The following is a 12,807-nucleotide window of genomic DNA, read 5'->3' as shown; positions in this document are numbered from 1 at the left end:
CAAGGCACCCACAACACTTTGTGTAAAGAAAACCCTACCTCTATGATATCTCCCCAAAACTTTCTTCCACTCACCTTAAAAGTATGTCCTCTGGTATTAGCCATGGCCATCCTGAGAAAAAGGCACTGGCTGTCCACTCTATTTATGAGCATGCGTATAAAGAACATGTTTGCAATGTTGAATGCTACAAGCAGGGATAAACTCCCGCACAGACTACACATTCAATGTAGTTATTGCATGAGCAAAGTCAAAACGATTCATTACTTTCCATTGTTTTCTTTGCCGAACGCAGTCCCTCCAAGGATGGATGGTGCTGGTGGCATCAAAGACCTCACGATAGTGAAGGGGAATCCAGCAGCCCTAACATGCATCACTGATGGAATACCAATGCCAACATTAGCCTGGCTGAAAGAAACACAACCTCTTAAGCTGAGTCCTCACATGACAGTTGGAAACCAGGGAATGTCACTGCAGATTTCTGCAGCTGAAGTGGAAGACAGTGGAACATACACCTGTGTGGCTGCCAGTGAAGCTGGGGAGGTCAGCAAACACTTCAGCTTGAAAGTGCTTGGTAAGTCAGACATAACACACCACCAGGAATGAAGGAAAGCTCTGGCAAATAAGTCTGGGCACTGGCCATAGGCAATTGATGGAGGCAGCCATCTCCTAGGCAGAGAGACATCAGAAGTTTGTTCTACGGAAAAGTCCCCGTGGTCAGAGTTCACAGATATATCATTGATAGTTGCCATTGCATCATCTGCTGCTGCAGAAATGGCAAGTGGTAAATTTTGACACTAAAGCCAGTCACAGTGGTAAGACAATGCATGAAGATTAACTGGCCTACAGAGTGAAAAGTTAAAAACATATGACTAGTTTTTATTATCGGTTTTGATTTTTTAACTTATTTGGTTAAGAAACTTAGTTTCCATGTATTGGATCACTTGCTTCAGTCTTTTACAGAACTTCAAGAAAACTCGTTTAAGTTTTATTTTATGGCATATTGCAGAACCACCTCATATTAATGGCTCTGATTTTGCGGAGGAAACCTCTGTGGTGGTGAACAATCCCTTAGAACTTCACTGTGTTGCCATGGGCATCCCAGCTCCTAAATTGACCTGGATTAAGGATGGACGACCACTGCCTCAGACAGACACCATTCACGTTCTCCGTGGTGGCGAAGTGTTGAGAATAGAGAACGCTCAGGTGTGGTGCAAGCTCCTATGCAAATTGGCTCTTTCTCTGTAATAGTTCCAAACAGTGTGGAGACATGTGATGATTGCATATTTCATTGCAGGCTTTGCTTTAACACTAGAACTTGCAGAAGGAATGCATTAATAGACCTGCTTTAAATAACCTTTATCACTGTAATTAAATAAGTTATCGTCAAATGTTTTAGTGTTCACAGAGAGATACTAATACTATTTGCACCATTGAGGAAATAAAACTTACAAATCCCAATAGTTTTTAAAATCCGGTATATTAGATACTTATTGAAATATTTCTGAAGGTCCAAAAAGGAGGTGCTGGTTTTCTCAGACACAATGTGTATTTTGGAAAGTCTTCCCAAACAATGAGTTGCTCCATCAGCAGGAGGAGTATTCCCGCTTCTCAAACCACAGCCCACTGTCACATTGCCCTAGATGTCAGGCACAGTCCTCCTTCCACCCATCTACTGTCAAATGGACCCCTTATCTCTTCCAGTGCACAGCACCGCTCCCCTAACCCCTGTCACACAGCCCGATGTTAGGAAGCAGACTGTCTTCAGTAGCAGGAGTGGGTTTCACTTGGGGGAAGTGCCTAGTTAGGCGCAGTATTTCAAGGTAGGGCTTTCCCCTGCTGGTGATCCCCATCTGAGAAGCACTGGGTGTGCCTGAGAAAAGGAAAATTTAGTAGAACCCTTGAGGGCAAGACTGGAGAAAATTTGACGGAGGGCTAGAGACTAACAAAGGGAGGGGTCTGAGACCAAGTGATCACTGGTATCTCTCTCCTCCTCCACTTTGTCTCTCTCTTCCTCTCTCCACTCCTCTCCCCCGCTCTCCCCCCTTTCTCTCTCCCTCCTTTCTCTCTCCCTCCTTTCTCTCTCCCTCCTTTCTCTCTCCCTCTTTTCTCTCTTTCCCTCTCTCTCTCTTCTACATCTCTCCACACCCCCTCTCTCTCGATCCAAACATTAAATATTCCTTTACCCACTCTATTTCTCCATTTCACCCCACCCCTCAGCAATTATTCTCTCTGATCTGAGCCAGACCTGCCCATGAAGATCCTTCCTCTTGTAATTCCCGTGCCTGTATTCACTCCCACTGTTTCATTAGTAAGGAGCCTGGTGGAATAAAAAGCCATGTCCTGCTCCTACTCTCTGCTGTCTATGATTCTAAGGATAAGCCATGCCTTGTAGTGTGTGGTTCTCAGCCACATGGATACTGAACAGTTTATGGCAGGATGCAGGATTTTTAAAGAATTGTTTTCTAAAACTGAAGTCCTCAAAAATGTAATGATTTATACATTGGGTTTTGCAGTATTCTAGAGTAAATTTGAGGCTAATTAAATTAAAACATCCCAATTCATGTCTCATATAAATACTGATCCACGGAAATCCTTGCATTTTGTGAATGTTCTCTGATGATTTCTGGTTCCTAAATGCAAAATGTATCGCCTTTTCCTCTGATGATTTATCCTGTAATGATTAAACTAAACCCTTTTCAACTCTGATTACCAAGTTCAAAGTTAAGGAGAGAGCAATGAGATGGTCTATTCAGCCTAATTGCGGCTGATTTTTCTCTCATATGCACAATTTGTGAGATTAATTTTACTGGATTATTACAGTATTTTTAAAGTAAATATTTTGATACAGTGCTGCATAACCTATGTGGTAGAATTGCTAATGTACCTCTGTGTCAATTTTTATTCAGGCACACAGAGGTTTCCTCATTATGTCTACAAGGTTCTCCAATAAAACTGGAAAGTAATGAAGTTTTATAAATCTGATAGTGAGTGTTTCACAGAAGTGATGTGAGAATAAAGCTTATCACATCAATACTTTAGTCCGGCATTTCACTCCCCGTTATTGTTGCTATGATACAATAAACATAGAGCATTACAGCATAGTACAGGCCCTTGAGCCCACAATGTTGTGTCGACCTCTTAACCTACTCGAAGATCTATCTCACTCTTCCCTCCTACATAGCTCACCATTTTTCTATCATCCATGTGCCAATGTAAAGGCCCTAACAATATTAAATAAATGTAGATTATTTTAAGGCTTTTGTGTTTTTTCCCCTATGGCAGGTGCAAGATACAGGCAGATACACTTGCCTGGCATCCAGTATAGCAGGAGATGATGACAGAGAATATTTGGTGAGGGTGCATGGTAAGTTAACAGAATACATGGACATGCCGTAGAAATGGGCTGTTGACATTAGAATCTCTGATTAACTCATACAGCTTATTGTCTGTCCTTGTGGCATAAACTTTTCACTGAATTTCACTGTACATCTGACCAGATCAATTTCCATCATGACAATGCAACTCAGAGACATTGACCCTTCATGGGTTTACTAAACACAGGAAACCTCATGCCAAATGGATATAACTGTGTCATTTTGATTAGCCATACATGATATTGGACTTAATTCACCACGCCGGCAGAAAGAATTTAAGTAAAGAATGCATGGTCGCTTGAACATTCAAGTCAGGATTTTCAACTTTGGCTTCCAGGTGTGGCAAGAAAGTTGGGACAGGGAGGGGAAAGGGAGGCATTTATATCAAATACAAAAGAGTGTTGCAGGTACTAGGGTAGGTAGTGGAAATAGAAGAGAGGAAACTGTGTGGACTAGGTTAAGGCTGGGGCACTGTGCATTAAACAAAACATTGAAAATGATAGGGAAACACCAGACAGGATTGTGTGAGGAATGTCAGGAAGAGGAGTCAGTAGAACATGTAGTTCTGAGTTGCAGGAAGTATGGGATACAGACAGAGATGATGAGAATTAATCTAAGGGAATTGGGGGTGCAGGAATTCACATTAAAAGAGTTGCTGGGCATGGGTGAGAGAGCACAGGTCAGGGTATTTTTAGCTTTCTTAAGGGGTACAGGGATTTTTATAGAATATGATGGATAAGCGGGAATAGGGTACTAGGGTAGCCAAAGATGGGAGGATAACATATAGGTTAGGGGGTGTGTGTGTGTGTGTGTGTGTGTGTGTGTGTGTGATTGGGTGAAGGGATTTAGAATGTAAGTCTATTGCACACTCTGGAGCAGAAGGTAGCGGTAATGCACCATTAAGCTGGGTGCCAACCGCCATAAAACAAGACGGAGAAGAAGAAGCAGAACTTTGGCTTCCAGAGGCTGCAGTAGATTGAGTCAGATTGCTGACATGGAAGTTCACTGTTTGCTAGTACAGGTGGACTTGTCCCTCATCTGACTCATGCTTTTGAATCCTGCTAGATGTTGAACAGTGACTTTCACCAGCATTGAAATGTAAAGAAGTATCAAATACATGGCTATACAATGTGATTCAGTGCTGGAGTTATACCGCATAGAGGCAGGCCCTTTGCCAACCAAGCTGCCTACCTGAGCTACTCCTATCTGTCCACACTTGACCTAAATCTCTCTAAAACTTTTCTACCCATGCACCTGTCTAAATATCTGTTAAAAGTTGTAATTCTACCCTTGTTTGCTGCCTCCTTTGAGGATTTGTATAATCTTTTTAAGTTCGTTCTAGTCCTTATTTAGAACACTACAGCACAGAAACAGGCCCTCTGGCTGACCTAGTCCTGATTCTACATCTGATAAATGCGTTGTAGACCAGCAGATGTGTGCTAGATGTATTTTGCATAGTTTGAGATTCTTGATATGACTACTTGTTACAATGCCCTCAAATGAGGAAAAAGAATTTCCAGCCAAAAATAACATTTGTCATTTGCTAATTTGAATATTGATACCCTTCTGTACATCTTTTGTGACACTGATTTTTTTTTACAATATTCTAAAGGAAAACTGTACAGATAAATTGAATTTGTTGGCAGATTCTGGGGAACTCTACGATTTGAGAACACTGCTATTGAGAGTTGTTCCAACATTTGAATAGATTGAAGATCTTACAGGAGGTATATACCATCCTGTGTTTGGCCATGCTCTGAGCTGAACTTCTCTTCCTTCAGTATCGCCCTACAAGCTTAGGTTTCTGTGGAATACAAGCTGGGAAAGTCAATTGTGAAATCATTATTCTGATAGCATCCTACTTTATGTAATACCCCTAATATTTTACAAAAATTGAAGCAAATTGTATTTCTATGAGTACATGGGAATCTACTTAGACATTGTTGTTTGGATTTATTTATGTTACTGTTGTACTTCTGATGCAGTTCCACCAAATATTGCTGGTCAAAGTGGACCACAGGACTTGGCTGTGCTCAAGAATGGGCAGATAACCCTGGAGTGTAAATCTGATGCTGTACCACCTCCAACACTGTCTTGGCTAAAGGATGGCAAATCATTAAAGGTAGGAGCCAAATTCTGCAGCTGGATTTTGGGAGTCTTGAGAATAGACGAAATATAAACAGCAGTAGGCTATTGGGCTCTCCTGGCTCTCCTCACTATGTTCAAGACCGAGATTGAAATAGTTTTATATACTCAAAGAATCAAGAGATCTAAGATCTTCAGTCTTGAACATCCTGAGTGGTCAAGCACTATCATCTCATATGTAAAGAATTATATAGTTTCACTATTTTCTGCATGGAGAAATTTCTTCTCATCTCCACCCTGAATGGCTGGTCACTTATTCTGAGACTTGAATTCCTGGTTCTGTATAGGAGACCCAGCCAGGTTAACCCTACCATGCTTCAGAATGATTTTGTCTGTTTCAATGACACCACGTTCTATTCTTCTAAACTCATGAAAATATAGGCCCAGTTGGTTCATTCCTACCCTGCGGTTCAGTTCTCCATTCCAACAATTAATCTAAAGAACCTTCAGGCAAATTTTGTTGTTGTTGATATTAATATTTGCTATATTCCATAACGCCAGAACACACCCTAGCATCCCTTCCTCTTGGCCACCCTGAACAGAAATAAATTTGTTCCAGGACACACCAGATTTTAAGGAGGATCTAACAAGTAGGGCAGCAAAAATGCCCCCTTTTCAATTATCTGTCATATCCCTATGTGCATCTACATCTACGCTCTCATCCCTAATGCTACCTACAAGACTCTAAGCAGAGATTGTTCCAGAAGTTTGACCAACAATCTTTAAAATGCAGCTTTATCATTTGTATGTCTGTTGCCTCCTTCCCTGCTGGCCGATTGCAGATTAATCATGTTCTTATCTTCGCCTCTTCACTGCTAAAACTTAGCAGTGGCTGTCAGTGGTTACTCTCTGGTCAGGGGCACCAACAATTTAACTATTTTCAAGCTCACAGGCAACAATTCATAGTCCATGCTGTGATCAAAATGTGTCTGAATCTGGCAACTGGTCTCTCAGACCCCTTTCATTGATGTATAGGAGGGTTGAGGTGATCTCTGTTTGAATGGCTGCAAGCACCTCACCCCTGACTGTCCATTCAATGGCTGGCCCAATCACTCACACAAAGCTCATTTGTGTTCACTCACCATTCAGGCTGAGGTGTCTGCCTTCAGGCACTGTGTGTAATTTCTTCTCTTTCTCAGGTCTGCCACGCCATCGAAGTTGTGGAACCTGAAGTCTCTGCTGTAACTCAGATCCCATCCCATCAATTTTCCCCAATATCTTTCTAATCTGATCTATACAACTAATCATCTAACCAGCCTTCATTACAGAGTTCAGTTTTTGTTGCACTGTAACCGTGCTGTTCACAGCTTGCTGTCACACTCTCTGTGTCCTCTACATCTATGTTTGTTGTGGGATCTGCTTCCGTCAGCTGTGGTCAGATCTGACACAGCTGTCTGGTGTTGGTCACTTGGGCTCTCTGCAATGACACTGTTAACAGGAACACTTATTTTTTTGCTCTGAGAGGCGACAAGAAGATGAGTCATATGATTTAACCTGAGTCCAGTGTTTCCATGGGCTAGCTTGTCAGGTCTGCACACAAACGTGGTGTCATTTGTCAAAAGTACCACTTGTGGTCCTATCCATCTGGGAGAAAACACTGCCTTTTCAGGCAGCTCTCTCACCATGACTTGGCCACCTGGCTGTGGGAGGACTATCCTCCCCCTCCCAGCTTGCCCTGATCAGCAATATGTTATTGCTGTTTTCTCTGTCCCTCAATGCATTAAACTGATTACTATGGTCCTTCACATCTCCATATGGTCTTACTAATGTGGCTCCAGTAATTTCTTCCTCTTCAATTTCTGTCATTCATGTTCTTCTGTTGCTATCTTTGTCCATTGATCTGCACATTCATTCTCTTTCTGTATCTTACTCTCCCCTTTCTGGTGTGTCTTTACTTCAATTGCTGCTACCTCTGCAGGCAGCTGCGCAACTTCCAACAGCTCTTCACTGTGTTTGGCCCCAACTCTTGGGAGCTCCTGACATGATTCACAATCATTGTTCCACCTCCTACCCCTGCTTGGGCTGCTGTCTCTCTGTGAGTTGTGTTGACTGGTCTGTGGATCACAGACGTTCGCTGTTCCTGTCTTTTCCACTGTATTTCTCCCTTTCCCAAATCTAAAATAGCATCGATACTGATGACCCTGTGTCCACTACATATCACACTGCCACCCCCCCCCCCCAATAAACCTCTTGTGTACATCCATGGATGACCACCACTGGCAATCGAAGCTGCCACTAGCCGTTTATCTGACCTGGATGCTGACTTCACCAGCTCTATAATCTAGTCAGCAGTCAAATCGAAAAGGGGCCACTGCTGTTGGTTCTGCCTGCATTAGTGAGTGATTTTCACACCTTCCGCCCTTTCCAGGACACTGCTTCCAGTTGTGACCTGAGAGACCACAGCTATAACAAATTATCTTCTTTACCTTTCCACGTCTATTCCTGCAGTTCCTTGCTAGGTGCCCGATTGCTAGCACACCAAGCAAGTCCTCTAACATCACAGCAGCTGCATCCATCGGACCCGCCTTATCACTTCTCTTCCCCCTCTGATGTATCTTCCCAGCCCGTAAGACCATAAGGTATAGGGGAAGAATTAGGCCATTTGGCCCATCGAGTCTGCTCTGCCATTTCATCCTGGCCGATCCAGTTTTCCTCTCAGCACCAATCTCCTGCCTTCTCCCTGTATCCCTTCACGCCCTGACCAACAAAGAATCTATCAACCTCCATCTTAAATATACATAACGACTTGGCCTCCACAGCTACCTGTGGCAAAGTATTCCACAGATTCAGCACGCTCTGGCTAAACAAATTCCTCCTCATCTCTGTTCTAAAAGGACACCCCTCTGTTCCGAGGCTGTGTCCTCTGATCTTAGGCTCTCCCACCATAGGAAAAATCCTCTCCACCTCCACTCTATCAAGGCCTTTACCATTTGAAAGGTTTCAATGAGGTTACCCCTTGTTCTTCTGAATTCTAGTGAATGCAGGCCCAGAGACATCAAACACTCTTCATATGACAAGCCATTCAATTCTTTTGCAGGGTAGGTCGATCCCACCACTGTCGCCAAATGTAAAACTTCCTGGTGGGCTGAGCTCAGGCCTTCCTTCAACATCTTCATGAAAACTTTTCAACCCTCCCTGGATTATCCAACCATGAATAGTCCTCATACACTTGACACTTACATTCTGCAAAATCCATGGCAGGCTTATCAGTTCTCTGATCCACTGACATTATTGTTCCCCAGTTACTCTTACGTCCTCCCAGTCCCTACCTCACATCCCCCTAAAACAAGTGATATCTCTCTTCATTGCTGGAGTTCCCAGTAGTTGCCCATGTACCATCCTACACTCCCTGGCCCATACTGTACCACATATTCCTTGGGCATTTCACTTTTACCAACACATGTAAACCTTTGGGGTGCATCTGATGAATTTCAATCATTTCCTCGAGCTTGCACCAGAACTCTTGTTTTCCCGCAGATGACTTTAAGTGAGGGCAGCTCTAAAAAGGTTTGCTTCTCCCTGGGGGGTATAGGGCTTATCAGGGTCAAGACTGCTGAGATCACTGACCACACAATGGGACATGAACTGGGTATAACCTCTCCCTCAAATATCTTTACACTAATTCCCACACTACAAAAAATATAAATGATGGATAAAAATTAAACAGTACATACTTAAAACCGCAGAATATCTACTGTGCAATCTGCCACCTGCCACTTGTGTGTGTCTGAACACATAATGCCTGTTGTATTCCTTTGCATTTAAAACTCTTACACCAAGGTTACAGACTTATTGTGAAAAAACACACAAACACACTCACAAACGAGTCTGCTACTATAGTTCCCCAAACCCCACTGGTGTCCCAGATATTATATCTACCAGTTCAGCTCTCTGCCGTATCCATGATACTTTGTGATCTCGTAGCCATTGACCTGAACAGATCTGATCATGGTTGCTAGTCTTAAAAATACTCACCCATGTAGACTGCTGAGATTGGTGGCCACACAATGCAGAACAAGCATATCCCAGATGAGCCCCCAAATGTTGTGACTGTCAATGAAAGCCACCAGAGAGACATGCAGCTGGTAAGATAAAAGTCTTTCTTCAGCACACACAAGCTGACAGCATTTGGAGTGACTCTGGTGGAGAGAGGATCCCTGACCCAATATTAATCACATTTTTGTATGCTAAGGATCAAAGGTGACAGCAGGATAATTTATCTAGTTACAATGCATTCATAATGCTTTCTTTGAATTACATAAAATTTTCAAACACCTAGCTCTTCACACCAACACTCCAGATACCCAAAGTCAATGTTAATCACTGCTGACTCTGAGCTGCATTCATACATATGCAGACATCTCAGGTCAATGAGCTACTTCCTGGTTTGCATTCAACCCCAGTCTGCAGCTCCAGGAAGACCATTGTTCTGAGCAGCATTTTAAATTCAATTTTGGGTGCTACCGATCACTTCAAGATTTTGTGCTGTTTTTTGTTCCCTAAGGCTACATCCACACTAGACAGGATAATTTTGAAAAACAATAGGCGTCCACACCAGGCGTTTTTTAAAAATATCTCCGTCTACATTAGAACGAATATTTTGGGCAAATCTCCCCCTAATGGGTATGCGCAGGATACACAGAAAACAAGTGAAGAGGAAACAGTATACTTGGTGCACGTTTGTGCAGCTACAGACTAGAAAAACTTAAAAGGAAATTGCCAAACGAACGACTCGGTGCACGTTTGACCAGTTACAGACTAGAAAAACTTAAAAGGAAATTGCCAAACGAAAGACTTGGTGAACGTTTAGTCATAGTCATAGTCATAGTCATACTTTATTGATCCCGAGGGAAATTGGGTTTCGCTACAGTTGCACTAACCAAGAATAAAGTATAAATATAGCAATATAAAACCATAAATAATTAAATAATAATATGTAAATTATGCCAGGAAATAAGTCCAGGACCAGCCTAATAGCTCAAGGTGTCTGACCCTCCAAGGGAGGAGTTGTAAAGTTTGATGGCCACAGGCAGGAATGGCTTCCTATGATGCTCAGTGTTGCATCTCAGTGGAATGAGTTTGTTCAGAAACATTTCCTACAGCCATAGTCTCTTCACCAATGAAAGGGATGACAGCTACAACTAAATGCAATAAGGCTTGTTACTGGGCAAAAGTGAAATATGCTGTTACCTCATTTGTTTGCCTTTACTTTTGCCATGTTTCTGTATTATTTTGCTGTGTTTAACATGTGCAATAAAATGAGATACTGGGCAAAAGTGACAATTGCATCTATTGAATGTTTACACAAGCAATACATTAATAAAGCACCTTGTTAAATGTATAAAACATGTCTGCATCAGTGTTATCTTGTATTTCCATACAGTGTTACATTAGGCGGTTACACATCTATTGTCAGATATTGTCGTTGTGGTGTTGGAGGTTGCATTCAAGGAAACAATGAAATGCCACGCTGCCCCCACCATCTGTTCCACCACGTCATGACAGCAGTTTTAAAAATAGCTGGTTAACCCGTACACACTACACCAGATATTAGGCATTTTCAGATTTATTCACTCTGGAGAGCGTTTCTGAAAAACTCTGTTTTTGGGGGAGGAAAACGCCATTTCAGTGAGGATGGAGGGTCAGAACGAAGGGAAAAAGCTTCGGTTACAGATTTTTCCGGTCTAGTGTGGATGTAGCCTAACGTGCGTCTTGCCATAGCAGCTGCAAAGCTAACGCTTCATTACTTCAATCTGCAGGCCACCCCTCGTATACGTATCCTGTCTAGTGGGAGGTACCTTCAGATTAATAATGCGGAGCTTGGCGATGCGGCTGGATACATCTGCGTCGCGAGCAACGTTGCAGGGAAAATGACAAGAGAGTTCACTGTAGCAGTGAACGGTGAGTATATGCATTCAAATCTTTCCCGGCTTCCTACAATACAGCAATTATCAGCACAATTTGTAATCATGGAAGAGATAGATAGAATTATGAAATTCAACTGCGATTGTAAAAGATTCATTGGAAAGACAATAATAGTACTGGCTTGAGATTTAGCTTAACAAGAATTTGAACCTATTGCATCATCAGAATCCAAAAGTCATTTCTTAAGGTTGACAGTGCTAAAGCAATATTTTGAGAAATTCCAAATGGTCTGCACCAAGTTTTATGTATGTTCTTTCTCATGATGCCGAGAGAACGCCGACCATAACTGCAAAGCTGACACCCATTTGGCATAATTTTCTGAATGGTAAAGTCAAATAATTTATGTGTATAAAGAGTTAAAATGAATTTTAAAGGTGCAGGAACTCTGTTTTATACAAAACGTATGATAAATAAAAGGCACTTTAAAAAAAAAGGATTTTAATAGTTTACAAATGTGCCTTTAAACATGCTGAACTGGTGCTGATACTCTGTTGCTTTTAACATGCAGTTGCTCCGACCATCGAAGGTCCGCAGATGGTGACTGCCCACGTGAACCAACCAGTACTGCTCAAATGTGTTGTGAATGGGTTACCAGTTCCCCAAGTTACCTGGAGAAAGGACGGTGCCATTCTTTCAGCAAGCAACCTGAGGTCGGGAACCATTGTTTATGTAGTACTTGTTCTTTTTTATGTGATGGGGATGGTTTCCAGGGAAATGCTGAGCAAATATTTTTTATAGTTTCAGACACTTTTTTTGCTTCCTTGTATAGCTCTGTTGAATAATAAAGCACTTCAGGAATCATTTGCAGCTTTTCCCTGTCAGTCAGTCCTTGGTAGGCATGCTTTTATACCTTGTGGCCTCCTGGCCTATCTGGAAGGCACTGGTCAAACAGAGTGCAGTTCTGTTTCCTGTCTCACTCTAAAGAAAGGATTATTAAGAGCCAAACTAATCCAAACCACAAAGAGACTGAATTATTAATCCTGTGATTACAATCAATAACACCAGAACATAAGGAATAGGAGCAGGAGTAAGCCATCTGGCCCGTCAAGCCTGTTCTGCCATTCAATAAGATCGTGGCTGATCTGGCAAATGGACCCATCTTCACCTACCTGCCTTTTCCCCATAACCCTTAATTCACCTACCATGCAAAAATCTATCCAACCTTTTCTTTTAACATCAGACAAATGCTTGGTACACATGCCATTCCCTTCCCCAGTATGTAAACAGAAGCTTTAGGCTTCCCTTAATGTATCAGCCTCTCCCAGGACCCCTGACAGTGTGTCCCAGGCACTTCCCACTCTCTTTGTATCACAGCAGTCTATTTAGTGTGACCACAATCCTTATTCCTTGTAGCTACTTTGTA

At 42.3% G+C, this 12,807-nt stretch overlaps 1 protein-coding gene across 2 annotated transcripts in view; it reads left to right on the top strand.

The window, feature by feature from the left end:
* Positions 1 to 12,807, top strand: part of hmcn1 (hemicentin 1) — a 514,861-nt gene that overhangs the window by 408,102 nt on the left and 93,952 nt on the right. For both annotated transcript variants that reach the window (XM_072273998.1, XM_072273996.1), the window contains exons 68-73: positions 293 to 571; positions 1,007 to 1,203; positions 3,283 to 3,364; positions 5,360 to 5,496; positions 11,279 to 11,420; positions 11,953 to 12,094. In XM_072273998.1, coding sequence (XP_072130099.1) covers positions 293 to 571; positions 1,007 to 1,203; positions 3,283 to 3,364; positions 5,360 to 5,496; positions 11,279 to 11,420; positions 11,953 to 12,094 — 979 coding nt within the window. The remainder of the gene's footprint in view (positions 1 to 292; positions 572 to 1,006; positions 1,204 to 3,282; positions 3,365 to 5,359; positions 5,497 to 11,278; positions 11,421 to 11,952; positions 12,095 to 12,807) is intronic.

This window comes from Mobula birostris, chromosome 12 (assembly GCF_030028105.1).
Source record: "Mobula birostris isolate sMobBir1 chromosome 12, sMobBir1.hap1, whole genome shotgun sequence".
In the NCBI taxonomy this organism is placed as follows: Eukaryota; Metazoa; Chordata; class Chondrichthyes; order Myliobatiformes; family Myliobatidae; genus Mobula; species Mobula birostris.
This window is presented reverse-complemented; position numbering and strand designations above follow the sequence as displayed.